The sequence below is a fragment of the Mus pahari genome, chromosome 23 (assembly GCF_900095145.1).
Source record: "Mus pahari chromosome 23, PAHARI_EIJ_v1.1, whole genome shotgun sequence".
Taxonomy (NCBI): Eukaryota; Metazoa; Chordata; class Mammalia; order Rodentia; family Muridae; genus Mus; species Mus pahari.
The window spans coordinates 29,352,495-29,371,314 of record NC_034612.1 but is presented as its reverse complement, the minus strand read 5'-3'; the positions used below and the strand labels follow the sequence as shown (position 1 = coordinate 29,371,314).

The window sequence follows — 18,820 nt, the reverse complement described above, 5'->3', positions numbered from 1 at the left end:
GTCCTGGAACTCACTTTGTAGACCAGGCTGGCCTCGAACTCAGAAATCCACCTGCCTCTGCCTCCCGAGTGCTGGGATTAAAGGCGTGCACCACCACCACCCGGCTCATTTATCTTTTTTTACACTTCTCTGTTTTATTCCTTTGTCTGGCATGTCTTTGTGGCATGTGTATGTTTTGTCCATGTGTATGGGTACAGGAGCGTGCAGGTGTGCCTGCATTCATGTGCTGGCCCAAGCTTCGTGCTAGGAGTCTTTCTAACCACTCTCCACCTAATTCACTGACGGGAGTTCTCTCAGTTGAACCCAGGGCTCGATGATTTGGCTAGCAGCTGGCTTGCCCTGGGGATCCTGTCGTTGGGCTTATACGGAAGCCACCGGAGGCCCTGAGGGACCTAGATGGGCCCAGTTAGACCCATAGACATTTCATCTCATGTGCAGCTGGCATGTAGTAGCTACCCTGGGGCTCCTACCCACTCATGCCACCTCATCTGCTGGCTACCTTCCAGCCCATGGCTCGTCTCTGTGTCTCGTGGCTTTAGGTTTTTAATAAACATCTCTCAAGCATAGGTGGGACGTAGTGGCACTTGTCTTTGATTTAGCACTTGGGTGGGGGCAGAAGCAGGCCGATCTCTATGTGTTTATACAGAACCCTAATGGCCTACAAGGTGAGTCCCAGGCCAGCCAGGGATCCATAGTGAGACCCTGTGGAGAGAGCGAGCACTAGACCACCTTGAGAGGTCTCAAGCGATGTTAGCTGTTTCCAGAAAATCCTGGCTCAGGGTGTGAGAGGAGTGATTTCACCCCAGACCTTCAGCTTCATGTTCCTTGGGAAGACATGGGGGACCTTCTGCCACTAAAACACTATGCTCTTCCACAGTGGGGACCCCAGCATCCCTCTGCTCTCCAAGGACAGCTGTGCTGAGCCAAGGTGACACGTGTCAACCTCGAGCACTCTAGGGATGAGCAGAGACCTCAGTGTGGGCCAGAACCCCAACTATGAAAACTGGGTGGAGGAGCGTGTGATGGGGAAGATAGTGTTCCAAAGAGCAGAGGGGGTGTGCAAAGGACCTGGGGCAGGAGGAAGTGGGATCCCACCTGGGTACAGGTTCTCGGGTGCTGTGGGGAGTCTCAGGTCCCAGGTTTTACAGCCGTGTGTGTGTGTGTGTGTGTGTGTGTGTGTGTGTGTGTGTGTACAGCATGTGTAAGTACAGGCACATGTGTGTGTGCAGCGAGTGTAAGTGCAGCACACATGTGTGTGTACGTAAGTGCAGGCACATGTGTGTATACAGCGTGTGTAAGTGTAGCACACGTGTGTGTGTACAGTGTGTGTAAGTGTGCAGGCACACATGTGTATGTACAGCGTGTATAAGTGCAACACACGTGTGTGTACAGTGTGTGTAAGTGTGCAGGCACACGTGTGTGTACAGTGTAAGTGCAGCACACATGTGTGTGTATGTAAGTGCAGGCACACGTGTGTGTACAGCATGTGTAAGTGCAGCACACGTGTGTGTGTACAGTGTGTGTAAGTGTGCAGGCACACATGTGTATATACAGCGTGTGTAAGTGCAGCACACATGTGTGTGTGTACAGTGTGTGTAAGTGTGCAGGCACACGTGTGTGTACAGTGTGTGTAAGTGTGCAGGCACACGTGTGTGTACAGCGTGTGTAAGTGCAGCACACATGTGTGTGTACAGTGTGTGTAAGTGTGCAGACACACATGTGTGTGTACAGTGTGTGTAAGTGTGCAGGCACACGTGTGTGTACAGCGTGTGTAAGTGTGCAGCACACGTGTGTGTGTACAGTGTGTGTAAGTGTGCAGGCACACGTGTGCCGCTTGCTGCATGTGGAGGTCAGAGGACAACCTTGGGTGCCGGTCCTCATTTGAGATGGGATCTCTTTGTCCCCAACACTGTGCATGCCAGGGTGGCTCTTCCTCCCGCCTTGCACTGGGGTTACAGGCGTCTGTTTTCTACTGCAGATGGCTTTAGGTTCTTTATTTACTTCTCATTACGGATGGTTGTGAGCCACCATGTGGTTGCTGGGATTTGAACTCATGGCCTCTGGAAGAGCAGTTATTGCTCTTAACTGCTAAGCCATCTCACCAGCCCTCTATTTTTTTTTTTAATTTTTTATTTTTATTTTTTTAGACACAAGGTCTCCCCTTGGCATGGATTTAAGTGGTTAAACTAGGTTGGCTGGGTGTCAAGTGCAGGAGACCTCCCGCCTCCTCCTCCCCAGTGCTGGGATTACAAGCTCAGGTCCCCACACCAGGCTTCAAACTCAGATTCTCATGCTTGCAAAGTACTCGTTCTACTGACTCAACCACCATCCCAGCCCAGAACCCAATCTGAACTGGGAAGGGAGAGAGGTGGGAGGGAGAAGGGGCCTGGAGCTTGGAGCCTGGAGCTTGGTCGGGTAGTGGGGACAACGGACAGGCCCGAGGCTGAGTCCCTGGTGCCCAAAGCCGAGGGTTTGGGAAGGCTGATGCTGGGCTAAGTGTGAGCTATTGCAAGCATTGAGAGGGGGATCAGCAATTGTGAGGGGCTTCAGGTCTGCCCCACAGCAGGGAGACAGCGCAGGAGAGCAAGAGAGGGGGGATTAGGGTGGAGACGGTCAGCTAGCTGAAGGGCGTGGGACCAAAGAGGAAGTGGGTAGGGCCACTTGTGAGTGGGAACATGGGGACAGGACTGTGAGAGGCAGTGGTCGTGGAGGGAGTAGATGCAGGCGACACACATGCTGGGCTCTGCCTCGTTCTGGTGTTGGCAGTGCTGTGGGTTTTACCAGAAGCACGGGGAAGACAAAACTGGGCAGGTTCTGGGCGAGGCAGGCAGGGTTCCTGTGGCGTGGACCAGTCATAGCTCCAGGCCACTGTGAACCCTGCCAGGACTGGGAGACCCCAGATGTGTGCAGGATCTGGGAGGGGCCTGCTGGGATCTGAGCCAGGATAGAGAGCTGGGTGCTGAGAGATAGCTGTGACACGCGGAGCCCAGATGTCCCCTCTCAGTCCCCTGCCTCAGCCCGTTGTTCCCTGACCGGGGTCACCAGACGGGCCCCATCTTGGCACACGGTGGGGGTAGGCAGTGGGGGTCTATCCCATCCCCATCCCGCAGTGAGGCTGCACAGAGTGCCAGCCCGGGTGAGGGGGTCTGTGGAGGAGACAGGCTCAGGAGTCGCCACTCACTGCAACAACTTCGGCCCTCAGGAGATCGTGGACTGGTTCAATGCACTACGAGCAGCCCGCTTCCACTACCTGCAGGTGGCTTTCCCAGGAGCCAGCGATGCAGATGTGAGTGGCTGTCCCAGAGTCACCCTGCAGGGTAGCGGGGGTGCGGAGGGAGGCGGTCACAAGACTGAACAAGGGCATGAACGTCCCTAGAAGGGCAGCAGAGTTGACTGTAGTACTTTCTGGGGTTGGGACCCAGCTTCGGGAGACCATGCCATGCTGTGTTCAGTCTAGGGGGTGACACGGGGTGGGCCTCACCACCGTCTGTTCTGTCCCAGCTGGTGCCCAAGCTCTCTAGGAACTACCTGAAGGAAGGCTACATGGAGAAGACGGGGCCCAAGGTAGGGGAGAGCAAAGTACTTCCAGGCTTGTTCAAGGTCCGACATCTTGCCTTTGTCTGTCTGGGGGTGGCTTGGGGTCAGGCTGAGGGGTTAAGGGTCACTAGGTCACTGGACTCACTGAGTGCCAGTGCCACCTTTCCTAGGTGCATCGCAAAGTATCCTTGAGCTTCAGGGTGGTTCTTTTTTTTTTTTTTTCGAGACAGGGTTTCTCTTTGTAGACCTGGCTGTCCTGGAACTCACTCTGTAGATGGACTTGAACTCAGAAATCCGCCTGCTTCTGCCTCCCAAGTGCTGGGATTAAAGGCGTGCGCCACCACGCCCAGCTCAGGGTGGTTCTTGCGGCTCCTTGTCTGTCGCTCTGGTGCTAGGATGAGGACCCAGGATCTAGGAGAGTGACCGGGTTGCAGGTCACTAGGGCTTGAGTCTGCCTGAGCCTCCAGCCTTCAGGCCCCTCTTCAGAGGGACCTTCATTCACATTTGCTCTGCTGTGTGGAAGTGGTGGCTTCCAACCTGAATCTCAGGCATGGCCAGGGTTCCTCCTGCACTGGTTGGCCAGAGTGGTGCCCACTGGCTGTTGAGTGGTGGTCACCTGGGGCAGAGGTACACCCTGGGCCTGCTGATGCTCACTATCCTCCCTGACCCACAGCAGACAGAAGGCTTCCGGAAGCGTTGGTTCACCATGGATGACCGAAGGCTCATGTACTTCAAAGACCCCTTGGTAAGGAAAGGCGGACCATGGTCCCCTGACTCACCAGTTTCAGGGACCGATTGGGGAGGGAACAGGGCCGGGATTCCTCAGGGACCTAGGCGGCTGTGCTGGGAGAGGAAGCAGAGAGGACAGCCAAGGGGAGGGGGCTCCCTCCTCACGCCCCAGCCTCTTCTCATTCACAGGATGCCTTTGCCCGTGGGGAAGTCTTCATTGGCAGCAAGGAAAGCGGATACACTGTCCTGGAGGGCCTCCCACTGTCCACCCAGGGTCACCACTGGCCACACGGCATAACCATTGTCACCCCTGACCGCAAATTCCTGTTCACTTGTGAGACGGAGTCAGACCAGAGGGAGTGGATTGCGGCCTTCCAGAAGGTGGTGGACAGGCCTATGCTGCCTCAGGAGTATGCAGGTGAGAGGGGGCAGGCGTGGGGCAGGAGGGCAGCGGTGAGGTAGGTGAAGGCCCCTAGTATGGTGTGGCACCCCAGCAGACTCCTGCTGCTGGCCAGGGGCCCCTGGACAGGCTGTGGAGGGGAGGCCTCAGACTGGGGGGGGGGGCTCAGGCTGTGGGGGAGACTCAGACTGGGGGAGGGCTTGTGGGGGGGAGTCACAGGCCGAGGAGGGGAGGCTGGGTGAGCTGGCAGCTCCCAAGGTTAGAACATTCTCGTTTTTAGTGGAAGCCCACTTCAAGCATAAACCCTAAGGAAGAGAGCCCGGAGGCCCCAGGATTCTGCGTTCATGTGGCAGGACAGGCGGCGCTGGACAGTAGGGGAACCCATCCTCCAGGCCCACACCCTGTTCCTTGGTGTGGCCCAGGCATGGCCAGGTGGGGCTCAGGCAAGCTCATTGGATAGACAGTTTTTCCGAACCTCATTAAAGTTCAAGGCAGACTTGGTTTTGGGCCTCACCTGACCCTGGCCCTGTTGCGATGCTCCCAGCCATGCCCAGCTGACCCATCCACTTTCCTGCTGCTGGAAGCCCTGCCTCCCAACTTTGAGCAGGACCCTACTAACTCTTCTGGCCTGAGGGGATCTTGGCCTCAGGACAGGACTTGGTGCTGGGCTGCTGTGGACAGCCATGGACAGCCATGGATAGCTGTGGCAGCGGGCTGGCCTGGCTGCTGGGGACTCACTCTGGGACGTGCCGCATGCCTCCCCTTTCCTCCCCCCACCTCAACAAGTATTTATTGAGCACTTGCTGTGTGTCAGTCAGGGATCAAGGGTCAGGGGTCAGCTCTTTCTCCCCTACGGCTGACCCAGCCGGGGTATTGGGGGTCAGGTATTCTTCCAAGAGAACGGTGTGCACAGGCCCTGCGCCCCCTTGGGACAGCTGGCTGGGGCAACTGGGAGGAAGCCTAGCCTGCAGGGTGCTGTGCATGGAGCCCAGTAGTGGCTTCCTTGGGAGCCAGGGAGTGCCCCACCCCATCTGCTTTTGGGCGTCAGTGCCCAGCTCGGTGCTGTCCCCGCTTTGTAACCCATGCCCTCTGGCCCTGACCTTACAGTCTTCGAGCCCTTGATGAATGAGAGCCCAAGCCAAGAGGTGGCCATGGGCAGGAGTGGCTGCCCCCAGCCCTGATTGCTGCTGGCAGGCCAGTAGTTAAAGCTACCTGTCTTTATTCCCCTGCTGCCCTCTGGCCACCCCAACAGATGGGCTCCCTTCTATGGGATCTCCAAAGGGCAGGTCCTGGCCGCTGGACAGCTGGGGAGCACTGATGGGGGAACGCATCTGTGAATGACCTGGGCCCTCATCAAAGCTGCACCCCAGGGAGTGGGGGAGGGGGTCCTTAGTTGGGCTTCTGCTGCCCTGTGTCATGTCCCCTGGAATAAAGTGTGGCTCTGGCGTTGTCCCTTCTGTGTGTTTATGGCTGAAGTTGGGGAGGAGCTGGATGGTATTCCCTTTGCCCTGGCAGCCTCCCTTTGGGCTGTAAGGGACATGAGAAGAACCACGTCACTTCCATGGCAGGCCTGAGACAGAGCTGGCCTGACTCTGCAACCTGTGTCCTACAATCCCCACCCACCATGCTCTGTGTGTGTGTGTGTGTGTGTGTGTGTGTGTGTGTGTGACAGAGACAGAGAGACAGAGAGAGACAGCCCCAGGAAAGCCCAGCCCCTGGACTGTGCAATCCTAGCAGGGCTCCAGGGCTCCCCTACCACAGCCCATACACCCGGGATCCCTCCTTAGGTTAACTCTGTTCACATTTGCTAACCCCTGTAGACTGTGACAGAGCCCTAGGTTGCACACTCTTGGCAAGTGCCCAGTCACCCAGCTTGCAGACAATGCTTGGAGATATCTTTGTCAAGTCTGCAGTGCTAAGCCCAGGAGTGTCCCCATGCTTCCAGCTGGGTTTCCTCAGCCCTCTTTCGTTCTCCCACTTAAATTTGTCTTTGCATGTGGCACTGGGTATGGAGCCTGGGGCCTGTGAACGCATTAGGCAAGCACTCTGTCACTGAGCTACAACCCAAGTCCCTTTCCCACTGCTGAGGCCCAGGGAGGCAGACTTCCCCACCACTGTCACTTTACTGATGGGCTTGCTCCAGTGGTCTCTGCGTGTAACAGTAACACTATACTAACAACACTGACTGCCCTGACGTGGGGAAGATTCTCACTAGATTGAAAGCTGGCATCTCAAGAGGCTGCTATGTCCTTGGACATCTTTCAGCCAGGACCCAGCCTGTACAAGGCTTTGCTAAGAGGATGGTGACAACCCAGTAGACAGTGACAGGCATGTAAATGGCACAATAAACAGTTGCCATGAGGATGCGGGTAGAGGGGGCAGTGTTGTAGAGGCACTGCGTGTGCGAGTGTGTGCGTGCATGTTAAGGGACACTGTGCCGGGAGGATCCCACATGTGTCATGTGTCCTGCACAAATGCTACCTTTCCTCTGTACCCAGCTAGGGTTAATCCTGGCCAACCTTATACATACACAAAATTTGAATTCTATTTCAAGATACATCAGTGACAACAGGCTCCAATTCCTGATTCCAAGCAAGTCTCCCAGCTGCACACAGGCAGCTCTGGCCCGTGCCAGCAGGCTGAGGCTTCCTTTCTGTGGCCATGCCCAACTCTACCTTCCCTAGGTCTTTTTTTTAAATTTTTACTTAATGTGAGCACACTGTAGCTGTTTTCAGACACACTAGAAGAGGGCATCGGATCCCATTGCAGATGGTTGTGAGCCACCATGTATTTGCTGGGAATTGAACTCAGGACCTCTGGAAGAGTAGTCAGTGCTCCTAACCGCTGAGCCATCTCTCCAGCCCCAGTAGCCTCCCTATTTCTAAGTCACCCCTCCACTGAGCTCCCCATGCACCAGTCACCTCTCCCGCTCCCTGAGGCCGAGACACACACCATGGTGGAGCAGTTCCCTTGGACACTGCTGACACTAACACCAGCCACTCTGGCAGGCACAGCCTGGGTGTACAGGGAACTGGCACGGACAGCACAGGATGTGCGTCCTCTCCAGCCTGCCAGGTGGACACACAGCCTCTCCCACTCTGCCTGAGGCCTCTGCACCCACAGTGGGGGCTAAATGCCAAAGCCCAAAGCCAGCCCCATGCCCGGCCCAGAGCTCACCCAGAAAGGACTACTGCAAAGTCCAGTAGAAAGGATTTATTTATAGTCAAAAGGTGACACAAGCCTTCCTTTAAATTCCATTTTTTTTTTACAGTAAATAACGCATATTTCCCTCCTTCCCATGCAAGATAGAGGTGTATTAATCTACAATTCTTATTTAATTGTGAAAAAATAAAGTGTCTCCCTTTATAATCAGACTGGTAGCGTGGATATTATCTATGGTAATGGGGTTGCTTATTCATGGACTGGTTATTTGGTTAAGTCCTAAAACGTTAAGTTGAAAAATCCCTCACCCAGTAAAAATAAATACTGCAACATGAAGGACGTGAGAGCCTACGGTACCCTTTAAAACCTCGCCAGAGCAGCAGCGTGGAGCTGAAGGGACCAGCAGGGCTGCAGCATGAATGGAGGAGCCCATAGACTACAGCAGGGTCCACAGCCCCATAGACCAGGGGACATTACCCTGGCCAGCTGTTTGTGACCTCCAAGGAGTCTAGTCACCACAGCACACGTTCTCTGTCCCTGGGAAGCACACCATGATTGCAAAACAACTGTGTCCAAACAAAATCAAACAAGCAAGAAAGCCGCTCTCATCTGCAGGACGCAGGATCCTGCGTGGCTCACAGCGGCAGCTGCCACTTCTCTGGCATGCCATGGCTGCACTGGACACAGGAGAAAGGGTACCAGTCACTGACGCCAGGCTGCTGTGCCACCCTGCAGCCCTCCCCAAGGAACCAGAGACAAGGACGGCAGCGGGTGCTGCAGCAAGGCCTGCGCTTTATTGTGGGTGATCTGAAGGAACACGGTTGGCCAGCAGGAGCTGGGCCTTGCTCTTGGTCCTGGCCACACAGCCCTCAACCACCATACATAAATAGGGACAGACTCTGCATAGGTGGCCCCTTCAGCCACAGAGCAGCAGCCCACTGGTAAGGGGCCTTGCGCCCGGCCTGGCACTGAATCCGTCCCAGCGGTGCTGGCCATGGACATCTCCACGCTGGCCAGGCAGCTTCAGTCCAGCTCGATGGGGCTGCTGTCATCCTGGCTCTCTTCCCCCTCCTCCTGCTCTGAGGAGCCCATGAGGCTGCTCAGCAGGTTCCCTAGAGGAAGATAGCAGCCAGTGATAGTTAGTACAGAGGCAGTGCTGCCCTGGAAGCCCAATCTGCGCCAGGAACCCACCGCCCAGGTCACCACCCTAGACAAAGATCTACCCTGCTGTGTGTGGTCAATGCCCAGCGAGGGCTCCCCTGGAAGCTCCACCTCCCCAGAGATGAGGCCATGCTTTGCAGGGACACAGCCCAGAGGCTTAGTGGCTTAGGTCTTGGAGGCCACACTAGGAACGACAAACCCCAAACCTCCACCAACAGTGGAGGGGAATCTGGCAGTGATGAAGGAGCAGTCCAAGTCCCATGGAGACAAGAGAAAGCTGTACAGCAGCACGCAGACCAGAGCCTTAGGGCTATATTTGAGACACTCAAACTGCCTCCTGGGTGCACATCTCAAATGCATGGGACTTATAGTGACCACAAACATGCCAACCCTGACCCCAAAGTCCTCTCTCCTGAGTGGCAGAGCCAGTGGGTGTCCTGCTTGGGTGTCCGCGGGGTGGGAGGGGAGCTGCTGGTTCTAAAGCTCTGTGGGACGGACCAGCACACATCCTAAGCGCCCTGCACTGCTTCTCCAGCTGACATGAGCATGTGCTTCCCGGAATGCTGGTCCCTCAGAGATGCTCAGGCCACTGAGGGCTGACAGGAAAAAGCAGAAGCGCTCTGCTAGAGATTCGTGGAGACAGCTGAACCCGCTCATGCCCTCCACGGGCGACAGGCTCAAGGCAGCTGAGGGTCAGAAGGAAAGCTTGGTGGGCAGGCTCACGTCAGATCCCAGCACTTAGGAGGCAGAGGCAGGAGGAGCGAAGTGAGTCTGAAGCTATTATAAGTTGCAAGGAGTGACCTTGTCTCAGAGCAACAGTAGCTAGGCATGGAGGCATACACCTTTAATCCCAGCACCCGAGAGGCTGAGGCAGAAGGATTTCTCTGAACTCAGGGCTAGTCTGGTCTATATGATGAGACCCTGTTTCAGAAAACAACCAAACAGCGAACTAGAGACAGTCTACAGCAAGTTACGAGGCACAGCCAGTGAGTGCCCAGAGAGCCCATATGGACTTGTTCATGGGCGGTACTTCCTTCCACAACAGGGTGTCGGTCTTCATACCACATGCATGGAAACTCCACACTCCAGCAGGTAACCACAGAACAGCTCGTGCCACACACTCTGCCTGTGGTTACCCCTGCTGGCAGGAGAAACAGAATTCTGGACTCTGAACGGGGATTTGCTACTTAACACATGAGATTGGAAGGGCTTGGGGAGAGGATGCAGGACAGTGGTAAGGAACTTGACTCGTGAGTTCAAGGGCCTGAGTCTCCAGCACCAGAGAAGAAAAGAAAAGTAGACACTTCAAATGCACAGAGGACTGTACCACACTGGCCCTGCCTTGGTGGAAAGGGAGTATTCGGAGCATTTAGAGTTCAGACCCACAGAGTGGTACCCAGTGAACAGCCTAAACTGCAGTCACAGACTTCAGCAGCAGGTCAGAAACCTGTGTCCACTCAGGCAACCTGGGACCACGGCAGAGGGACTGCCGGGGACCAGACCACACACAGGGCTTACCCAGCAAGCCTCCATAGGAGGATGTCTGCTTTGGCGGCACACCGAAGAAGAGCTGTCCGATCCTGTCGAGGTACTGTAAGAGGCAGGACAGTGGGTCAGCAGGTTAGCAGTGCCTGGCTGCTACCCAGCCGGGTGGGGCTCCTGCTCCCTCCTGCCTGGGTGGGGAGCCTCACCTCGTTGTACATGGGGTCCCTCCGCAGGGACGGCTGGTACTGCTCACACAGCACCGTGAACACAGCCAGCTTGCCACTGCAACAAGAGCCGGGGATAACTCCCAGTGAGAGCCATGGCCTCCCAGACGCACACCCAGCACCCACACAGATGGACTCACCCGTCCACGGCCAGCAGCAGAAACCAGATGAAATTGAGCAGGGGCTGAACGAAGGGCGGCCCATCCTCGATGGATGGATGCTTCTGTGTGTACGTTGTAAAGACCACCAGTGCACTGTTCTTATTTTTCAAACAGAGAAACCTGTTTGACATGACATGAATATCCAAGAGTGAATCCCACAGGCAGACTCAGGTTTCCACAGATGCTCACGAGAGGCCGATACAACACAAGACCTCTCCTGACAGCAGCAACAGCTCTGTCTGGAGGCCTGGTGTCTCCACAGGCCAATGAACTGCAGGGCAGTGGGGGCCAGGGAGAGTCTGGAGGCTGCCCCTCATGGGGCATGAGTCTTTTCCCACACTGATGAAGGGATTATGTCTCAGAAGGGAGACAGGACCTGCTGAAGGTCAACAGAGCTAGGAAACGGGGGGCTATGTGGGCGCTCACTTTTCAACTATGGCCTCTGCTTTCTCCACACCTGCCTGCATCTATCACAGAAGCTCAAAATGCAGGGGGCTGGGACTCTTATGCTGCACTGGGGTCTGGGCAGCCTCGGCCTCTGCCCAAGATGTTACCCCAGCAGTCCCAAGTCTGTCAAGAAAAAAAAAAAATGGTCCAGAGTCCTCCAGTGAGGAGACAACAGCTGCAGTACATGCCCAGAGCCAGGCAGGCGAGCTTGAGGTGTCACATAATTCCTTTTTTAAAATCACAACTGTGGTGGTATATGCCTGCAATTCCAGCACTCGGATGGCTCACCCAGAAGGAAGTCTGGGGTCAGCCTGGGCTTTATAGCAAGAACTTGTCTCAAAGGTAAATAAAGTGCTCTGAGTCCCCACAGCAAACCCTCCTGCCATTATCCACACAGCAAGCATTTTTGAGGCCTGAGGAAGCAGATGAGATGGCTCAGTAGGTAAGGTGCTTGCCCTCAAGCCTGATGATGAGCTCAATCCCAGGACCAACGTGGCCGAGGGGAAGGACTCCAGCCAACTGGAACCTTTACAGGTGCACACCACAGCATGTGTGCCTGCAACCCCCACTGCGCATACACTAAATATATTAAATCTGTAGTTTAAAACACCCAGGTTTAAAAAGCAAACAAACACAGATGCCTTCCTGAGGCAGGCAGGTGGGATGTGCCTCAGTCCTCTAAGGAGGAAGGGCAAGCACAAGGTGCAGCCTCTTAGGAGGGTGAGTGCAGGACACTTGCACTTGTGTTTCAGAGAAAGGACATATGCAAGACAGCCTTGGGCCTGAGGTCCCCCCTCCAGCACTGCGGAGTCTGAGACAAAGAGGCCTGCTCCAGACTGTGGGCCGCACGAAGGCCCCACAAAGTCCTCATGAACACTTACTGTAGCACAGCCTGAGCCACGAACATGTCCACCTCACTTCGGAAGCCTCGGGCAGTAGAGTACTCGACCAGCATGTTGGCGCAACCCTCGCCATCGCTGGAGTGCAGAAAGTGATACCGAGACTCACAGTAGTTTTGCTCTGTGAAGGGAAAGAATCTGCAGATGGGCACACGTGAGCACAGGGTGCACAGAGCCACCCACTCCTGCCCCGCTCCTACCCATTTGCCTTGGACATACCTGCTGCCTTTGCTAGGCCAGTAACCCTAGAACGAGCTATCCATCTGCACAGCTGCTGTCCCCAAGCCTGTCCCCAGCTTCCTTGTGCTCAGAGAACAAACACTAAACAAACTCAGTGGGCACAGCCATCCAACCTCCTTCTCCTCCGTTCTAAGTGTGTGAAACTGCTGTCTGCCTAATGCTAGTGTGCATGCGAGCTGGGCCCACAAGCAACTTCCTTTTCCTGACCTTCCAGCTACCCAGGGAGTCCTAGCTAAGGGAGGCTCCTTTGCACACAGCAAAGATAACCAATGCCTGCTATGTTTAGATGCAGAAACCTCCCTAGCACTCAACACTAAAACCCTATTCATAGAGTAAGCTGGGAGCCCTGAGTAAGCGTCAAGGTGGACCCTGGATCCCTTCTATACCTGGAACCCTGACAGCAACAAGGAAAGGGGTTCTCTCAACACCAAAAACGTAGGCCCCCAACCCTGACACATCCACAAAGACCTTTTCTTCCCAAGGCTTTTGGGTGTCTGAGAAAGAGCAGGAATTAAAGCAGACCCTTGTTCCTGGCCCTGCATACTGCTGTCTTGGTGAAACCCCATAGGCAGGCACTCTAAGAAGTGAATCACAGTCTAGCCTGGGGAAACCCCTTTCCCAGGTAGTCATGGCCCTGCAACGGCTGTGGTCTGGACTCAGCCCTACAATCTCTCAGTGACTCTAGTGAGTGAATCTGAGACTTCCTGCCAGCAGCAGCAGCAGCAGCAGCAGCAGCAGCATGAAGACCGGATGTCTCCAGACCATGTACCAGGCATGGGCTGTATGAAGGCCTGGCCCGTGAGTGACACGCAGTTTGCTCTAATCTGAAGGATAGAACAGCCCTCAAAAGAAAGGCAGAGTTCTGAGGTACACACTGGGGGTTGGAGTTTCCTCAAGTTTCTGATCTTTCAATCTACAGAGTCTTGATTGTTCTCACTGTGGCTCTGGGGTGAAGGCAGAGTGCAGAGTACCCAGGAGAAAGAAAAGACCCGATAAGCCCACAGGATGTAAGGAAGTCTATCCCAGTACATTTGCTATGAGGGTGCACCTCTGGGGGGACTCCTGCTAGACTCCAAGAATGTGACTAGGTACATCCTGTGACTGCCATGGCTATGGTCGTGCGGGGAGGCAGCTGGTCTTGCTCACAGAACTAGTCTATACTCAACTTTGGATAACATTTCCTCTGGCTCAGACCTTCAAGTGCTTGCGGCACAAAGGAAGGTGTTTTATGTCCCACAGGTCACTGTGCATGTCCAAGCACGGCCTCCTCTCACCTAGGCTCCATTAGGCATGGCCCACCCATTAGGAGACCTGTAGCAACAATTCCTGTTGCTCACAAGGTGCAGCTGCACACCAGCTTCCCCGGGAATGCCCCTGGGTGGGAGCTGCTCAGGTCCCAGCAGACCGTCACCAAGCATCTCTGTGCCCAAGCCAGCTCCAGAGCCAAGAAGAGTAAGCATATACCTGCAATACATCCCATGGCTGTGTAATCCCAAAGCTCACCTCAAGACGGAATAAAAAGAACTATACACAGGGAGCTAGCGAAGGCACGCGGTGTGGGGGCACACTGAGGGAGGAGGAGGGGGAATGGGAGGTTGTGGGAGAGAAGCAGGTGACCAGGTAGGAGAACCAGGACAGACTGGAAAGGAGACAGTGTCATAACCCAGGGGTCCCTTATGACCTGTGGAGGCTCTGTCCAGACCGAAGCAGAGATGTTGAAAGACAGGCTGGCGTACCTTCCCCATGGCCTCTCCCCACTTATCAACAGGCAGGCACACAGAGGATTCAGCTGCTGGTGAGGTGGGATCCCATGCCTACCTTTCCATAGTGTGAGGGCCAGCAGCTGGTGGAGTCGAGGATGGCCCAGTTTCCCAGACCCTCCACTGGACCACTTCAGGGCTCTGGACACAAAAGCTACTCGCTCAGGAGAATTTGGATCCATCAAACTGAACACTTTAGCCAGATTTTCTGCAAATGACACAATCAGACCCTTACTAAAGGTGAGGTGAGGTGAACAGAAATCCAGCACTCTATAAAGAGGCAGCAATACTATATATATATATATATATATATATATATATATATATGTTTAAGACACTTCCCAACTATATAACTTCAAAAGAAAGACCAGAAGCCACTGTGTGCTGCTGGATATCCCACACATAGTGCACAGGTCTGGGCCTCGCTGGCTGGCTTGCCTGAGGCCCTTGTGGCTATGTTGATGTGGGTGGCCCATGCTGGGAGGCAGCTCTGTGGGAGCAGCAGAGGCTTCGGGGCAGTTGGCAGGAGGGCTCTAGTAGCCACATGCTGGCTCAGTGGGTCCAGTTGGTGCCCATGAGCTTAGGGGGCATGGCCAGTGTGCCTATCATGACATAATCAGTTTTTAAGTGTGAATCCCAACCCCACCAACCACAAGTGGGACTGGAGGCAGTGAAGGGACTCTGGAGGACACCAGTCACAGAAGCCATGTAAGTAGGCACCACACAGTGCACTGTCCTCACCCAAAAGCTCATCAGCTACGTCCACCTCGGCCTTTTCCAGGGATTCGAGGACCAGCATGGACAGGTCAGCCGCACTGTTCTGCTGCAGAACAACCAACAAAAGCACAGTTAACAACAGGGCCCCAATCCTTTAGAGGAGACCAGGTAAAGCAGATGGCTACATGCTCTGCAGATGGCAGCCTGCAAACGCACAGCTCGGTATAGTGCCTTGCCAATGAGCAATGCGGCAGGGTCACTGGCAAGTGGCAAACATACAGAGCCAAGCCTAGAGCTCCAGTCACAAAGGTTCCACAGCAACAGCTATGGAGACCCTCTGCCACTGGTGGCCAGAGCCCAGGACAGCTTGCTATCTGACTCCGCCCAGGCCTCTTCCCATTGTAGCATCGCTTACCTGGCCATGACTGAAGAAGAGCAATGCTCCTGAGTACATAAGCTCCCGGGCCTCTGCATGCTTGCTCTGAGACATGTATCTGCAGACAGGAAAGAAGGAAAACCCAGCCATGAATGAATGGGAAACCCAGCCATGTGCCATGCACATGGTTAAATAAGGTGCTTGCTTTGTTTGTGCCTGCTGGCCCTCCCTAGGGTGGTTACCAATGTCTAGGTGAAACTTACATTCTAAGTATGCTAGGTACTGTCCTGCCCCAGCCAGCTATTCTGAATAGCAGCTGTATCGAAGGACACAGGCTCTGTCAGCAGTATACCCACTTGAACATGCATGGTACCCTCCACTCCAGGCCCAGTAAATAACCCAGGGGAGAAGCCAGTGCAACTTCCATGTTGGGAAAGGGGAGGTGGGCACTATCCATTTCAAAACAGAAGGACCAGTCTACATGTAGGGGACAAGAGAGGATGGATCCTCACAGATGATGATAATGTTGACTGTAACAACTCTGCCCAACTTCAATCAGCACCCTCCATACAACCTGTGTACTGCACAATCTCCTGGAGAACATGCCCTTACCCCCATCATCCAAGAAGCAGCCAAGGCCTCATGGGCAAAGCTGGAGTTTAAGATGACTACACAAAAGCATTAATAGTGCAAGCAACCCTCAGTTCAGGCCTGGGGGGGTATGAGGTGACATCACCAGAATGGATGGCTCTTTAAAGGGTGTAAAAGGCTCCTTAGGCCTGGAGGAATAAACACACAAGGCTTAAGTTAGGCAGCTCCTGAACCTTACAAACCTCACATCGTCTCTCCCCAAGGTTACACAAACAGTAGCGATTGGTGGGGAGAAGAGACCCACCCACAAGCTGAAAGCTATTCAGGGACTCTAATGATGCAGCCACCTTTAAGTCATCCTGGTTCTGTGAGCCCTGTGAGCTCAATGGCTCAGTAAGCAAGATATGGGTGCAATCATTTCTTTGGTCTGTTGGCAGTGATCTATCTGGAGTGAACAGATGTTTGTTCATGTCTCTGCAGGAAGAGTCATACAACACAGAAATTGACAGACCAATGAGTTGAGGAAGAGTGGTTGCATGGGTCAACATAGATGGTGATCCACGTGAGGATGGGATATCTATGAAGGCAATTCCAACATGGTTTCCTTTTCCCACATGGGATGGAATGGGCTATCTCCCTGTTGGAGGTGGGTGCATGCTCCTGGCCATGGGTGATAGGACATGCAACCAAAGCCAAGCTATCAGAAAGTGAAGCATTCCTAGGTGGAATTACTGGGTGGCCATCTTCTATTTGGTATGGGATGTCACTCAAACTACTGATGAACTAGAGAATTTACCACAATCCTTGAATGCAGCACGTATGTATGAAGAAGACATAGGATGCTTCTCACTACATTAGCCCCCTAGCACTTGGCAGGGAAAGTAGAGAAAAGTGAGGTTGAGAGTGAGATCCAAAAATTTAGAAATCTATGGGAAGAAACCAAGATGAAGAAGGAAGAGAACATGAAAGATATTTCAGAAGAGACCCCACAAGTCCAGCCTTTAAAAGGGAAGGCCTACAATTCAACAAGCAGATGGGCGAAGAAAGAAACTATGACAACTGGAGAGCATTCGACATCTGAACAGCCTGACTGGGAAAGACTTGTAAACACATAGTCAGAGGGCTTGTGTCAGCCACAGATCCTAAGGCTGTAAAATACATAGACTAATAAGATCAGTCTAAGTGCAGTGGAAGCAAAGAAACTAGGTAATATAATTACCCAGCACTCCTGAGACAAAGATCACACAACCCAAGGTAACAGGAGGGAAACCAGCCCTGGAATACTGGCTCATAAAGCCATAGGGGACACTTGGGTTGCTGCTTGATGAGGTTCCCATGGCTATATCAGAGCCTTGAAGAGAAAAGACAAGCACTGCTGGGGACACTGCACACGAGAGAAGTGCTGTCAGACACAAGTGTGTTCACAGGACAGTCAGGAGAGGCTGACAGGGCAGGGACCGTGGACTGCCATGACAAGATGTAATCTTTATGAGGTAGGAGAGGCTCTGAAGACCTGAAAGGCATGTAAACCAGGTTTATAAAATGGCAATCAAAAAGGGATGAAAAAAGAATGAAGACAACCAAAGGCTGTGCCCAGCCACATGAAGGCAAACCTGGTGAGATCTGTGTGGAACCAGAATTACTGGGGAGGAATAGTAATAGTCAAGCACTGTCCTAGTGCGCACCTCAGAGGCTTTAAAACCTGAGCAACAGCCCGGCGACATCAATGCTAGAACAGTGCAGGTAAGAAAAGGTGCCCAGTTACTGCCTCCAGCGCAAAGCACACTGGGATAAAGAATGTCTGCTCAGACTGAGGCCCCTTTCAGAACTGGAGTTCTGGAGCCTGTCAGAACCAAGGAGCCAGGTCCAGAGGCAAGCCAGGGAGTTCCTGCCTCCCTTGGGCCTACGCCAAGGCAAGCAGTACAGGCCTGCTTGACTGAGCACCAGGAACAGAGATGCACAGCAGGCCTGGAGCAGCAGCAATCCAGGACGAGGTCAGATTGTTCATGGAAAATGGCTTGGGGGGAGGTGCTGTCTCCCAACCATGGTACTGGGCACTATATTGTCCCCAACATTTCTCTTGTGAGAAAACAACTGATAGAAGTTATGAGATTGTTACTACTGGTCTGGGCTTGCTACAGGTCTTTTTTTAGGATCCTCTTATCTGCTCAAGACCATGGACGGTTATTTGGAATGGATGGATGACTATGACATCCAGAGAACCTGCCCGCTCTCTCTAAAAAGGTTTATTAGAGACTGCTAATCCTTTAAGTGTCTTGCAAATGAGGTTTGTAAGGTTCAGGAGCTGCCTAACTTAAGCCTTGTGTGTTTATCTCTAGTACAAGAAACAGAGAAACTAGGCCAGGCATGGTGGTGTAGGGCTTTAATCCCAGCATTCGGGAGGCAGAGGCAGGCGGATCTCTATGAGTTTGAGAGAGGAGAGAAACAGAGAAATTAAGGCATTTGAACAAAGGCAGCCTGACTGCATGGTAAAGCAGAAGCAGAAGCAGAATTGTCAAATGAAAACTGTATTCCAGGTGTGAACTATCTCTGCTAAGTTTTTGGCAGGGAAGTCCCATAAACCATAAGGGCTACATACTATAGACCCAGCAAAGTTGCTATAGCTAAAGAAACCACATGCTTTGGCTGCAAGACATGGAAGAGTAAGGATGGAACTCAACTGAACATTCTTTCCCAACTAACAGACTTTTGTCATGGCAGAAGGCACTGGGGCTGCTGAGGAAGAACTGTTACTGTCCTGAAAGGTTTAAACCTGCAACCTATAGCACCAACATACCAGGGGAGATGTACCTACAGGTACAAGAGCAGCACAGTGTTAAGGGTGCGACCAACCTCTTTCTGGTGGGATTTAAAGCCTTTCAAAAATCTTTTCTGTTGTTGTTTTGGTTTGTTTGTTTTTTTTTTTTTTTT

At 53.4% G+C, this 18,820-nt stretch overlaps 2 protein-coding genes across 3 annotated transcripts in view; one reads left to right on the top strand and one right to left on the bottom strand.

Moving 5' to 3' along the window:
* The window catches only part of Adap1 (ArfGAP with dual PH domains 1), a 56,899-nt gene extending 50,781 nt beyond the window's left edge, over positions 1 to 6,118 (top strand). For both annotated transcript variants that reach the window (XM_029533693.1, XM_021222706.1), the window contains exons 7-11: positions 3,203 to 3,286; positions 3,502 to 3,564; positions 4,211 to 4,282; positions 4,456 to 4,684; positions 4,947 to 6,118. In XM_029533693.1, the coding sequence (XP_029389553.1) occupies positions 3,203 to 3,286; positions 3,502 to 3,564; positions 4,211 to 4,282; positions 4,456 to 4,684; positions 4,947 to 4,975 (477 nt within the window). In that variant the 3' untranslated portion in view covers positions 4,976 to 6,118. The remainder of the gene's footprint in view (positions 1 to 3,202; positions 3,287 to 3,501; positions 3,565 to 4,210; positions 4,283 to 4,455; positions 4,685 to 4,946) is intronic.
* A 1,746-nt stretch (positions 6,119 to 7,864) lies between these two features.
* Get4 (guided entry of tail-anchored proteins factor 4) overlaps positions 7,865 to 18,820 on the bottom strand; it is a 17,841-nt gene continuing 6,885 nt past the window's right edge. Inside the window, exons 2-9 of the mRNA XM_021222734.1 lie at positions 15,338 to 15,416; positions 14,947 to 15,028; positions 14,264 to 14,413; positions 12,188 to 12,326; positions 10,839 to 10,979; positions 10,681 to 10,756; positions 10,508 to 10,580; positions 7,865 to 8,940 (exon numbers count right to left, since the gene is read on the bottom strand). Coding sequence (XP_021078393.1) covers positions 8,852 to 8,940; positions 10,508 to 10,580; positions 10,681 to 10,756; positions 10,839 to 10,979; positions 12,188 to 12,326; positions 14,264 to 14,413; positions 14,947 to 15,028; positions 15,338 to 15,416 — 829 coding nt within the window. The 3' untranslated portion in view covers positions 7,865 to 8,851. The remainder of the gene's footprint in view (positions 8,941 to 10,507; positions 10,581 to 10,680; positions 10,757 to 10,838; positions 10,980 to 12,187; positions 12,327 to 14,263; positions 14,414 to 14,946; positions 15,029 to 15,337; positions 15,417 to 18,820) is intronic.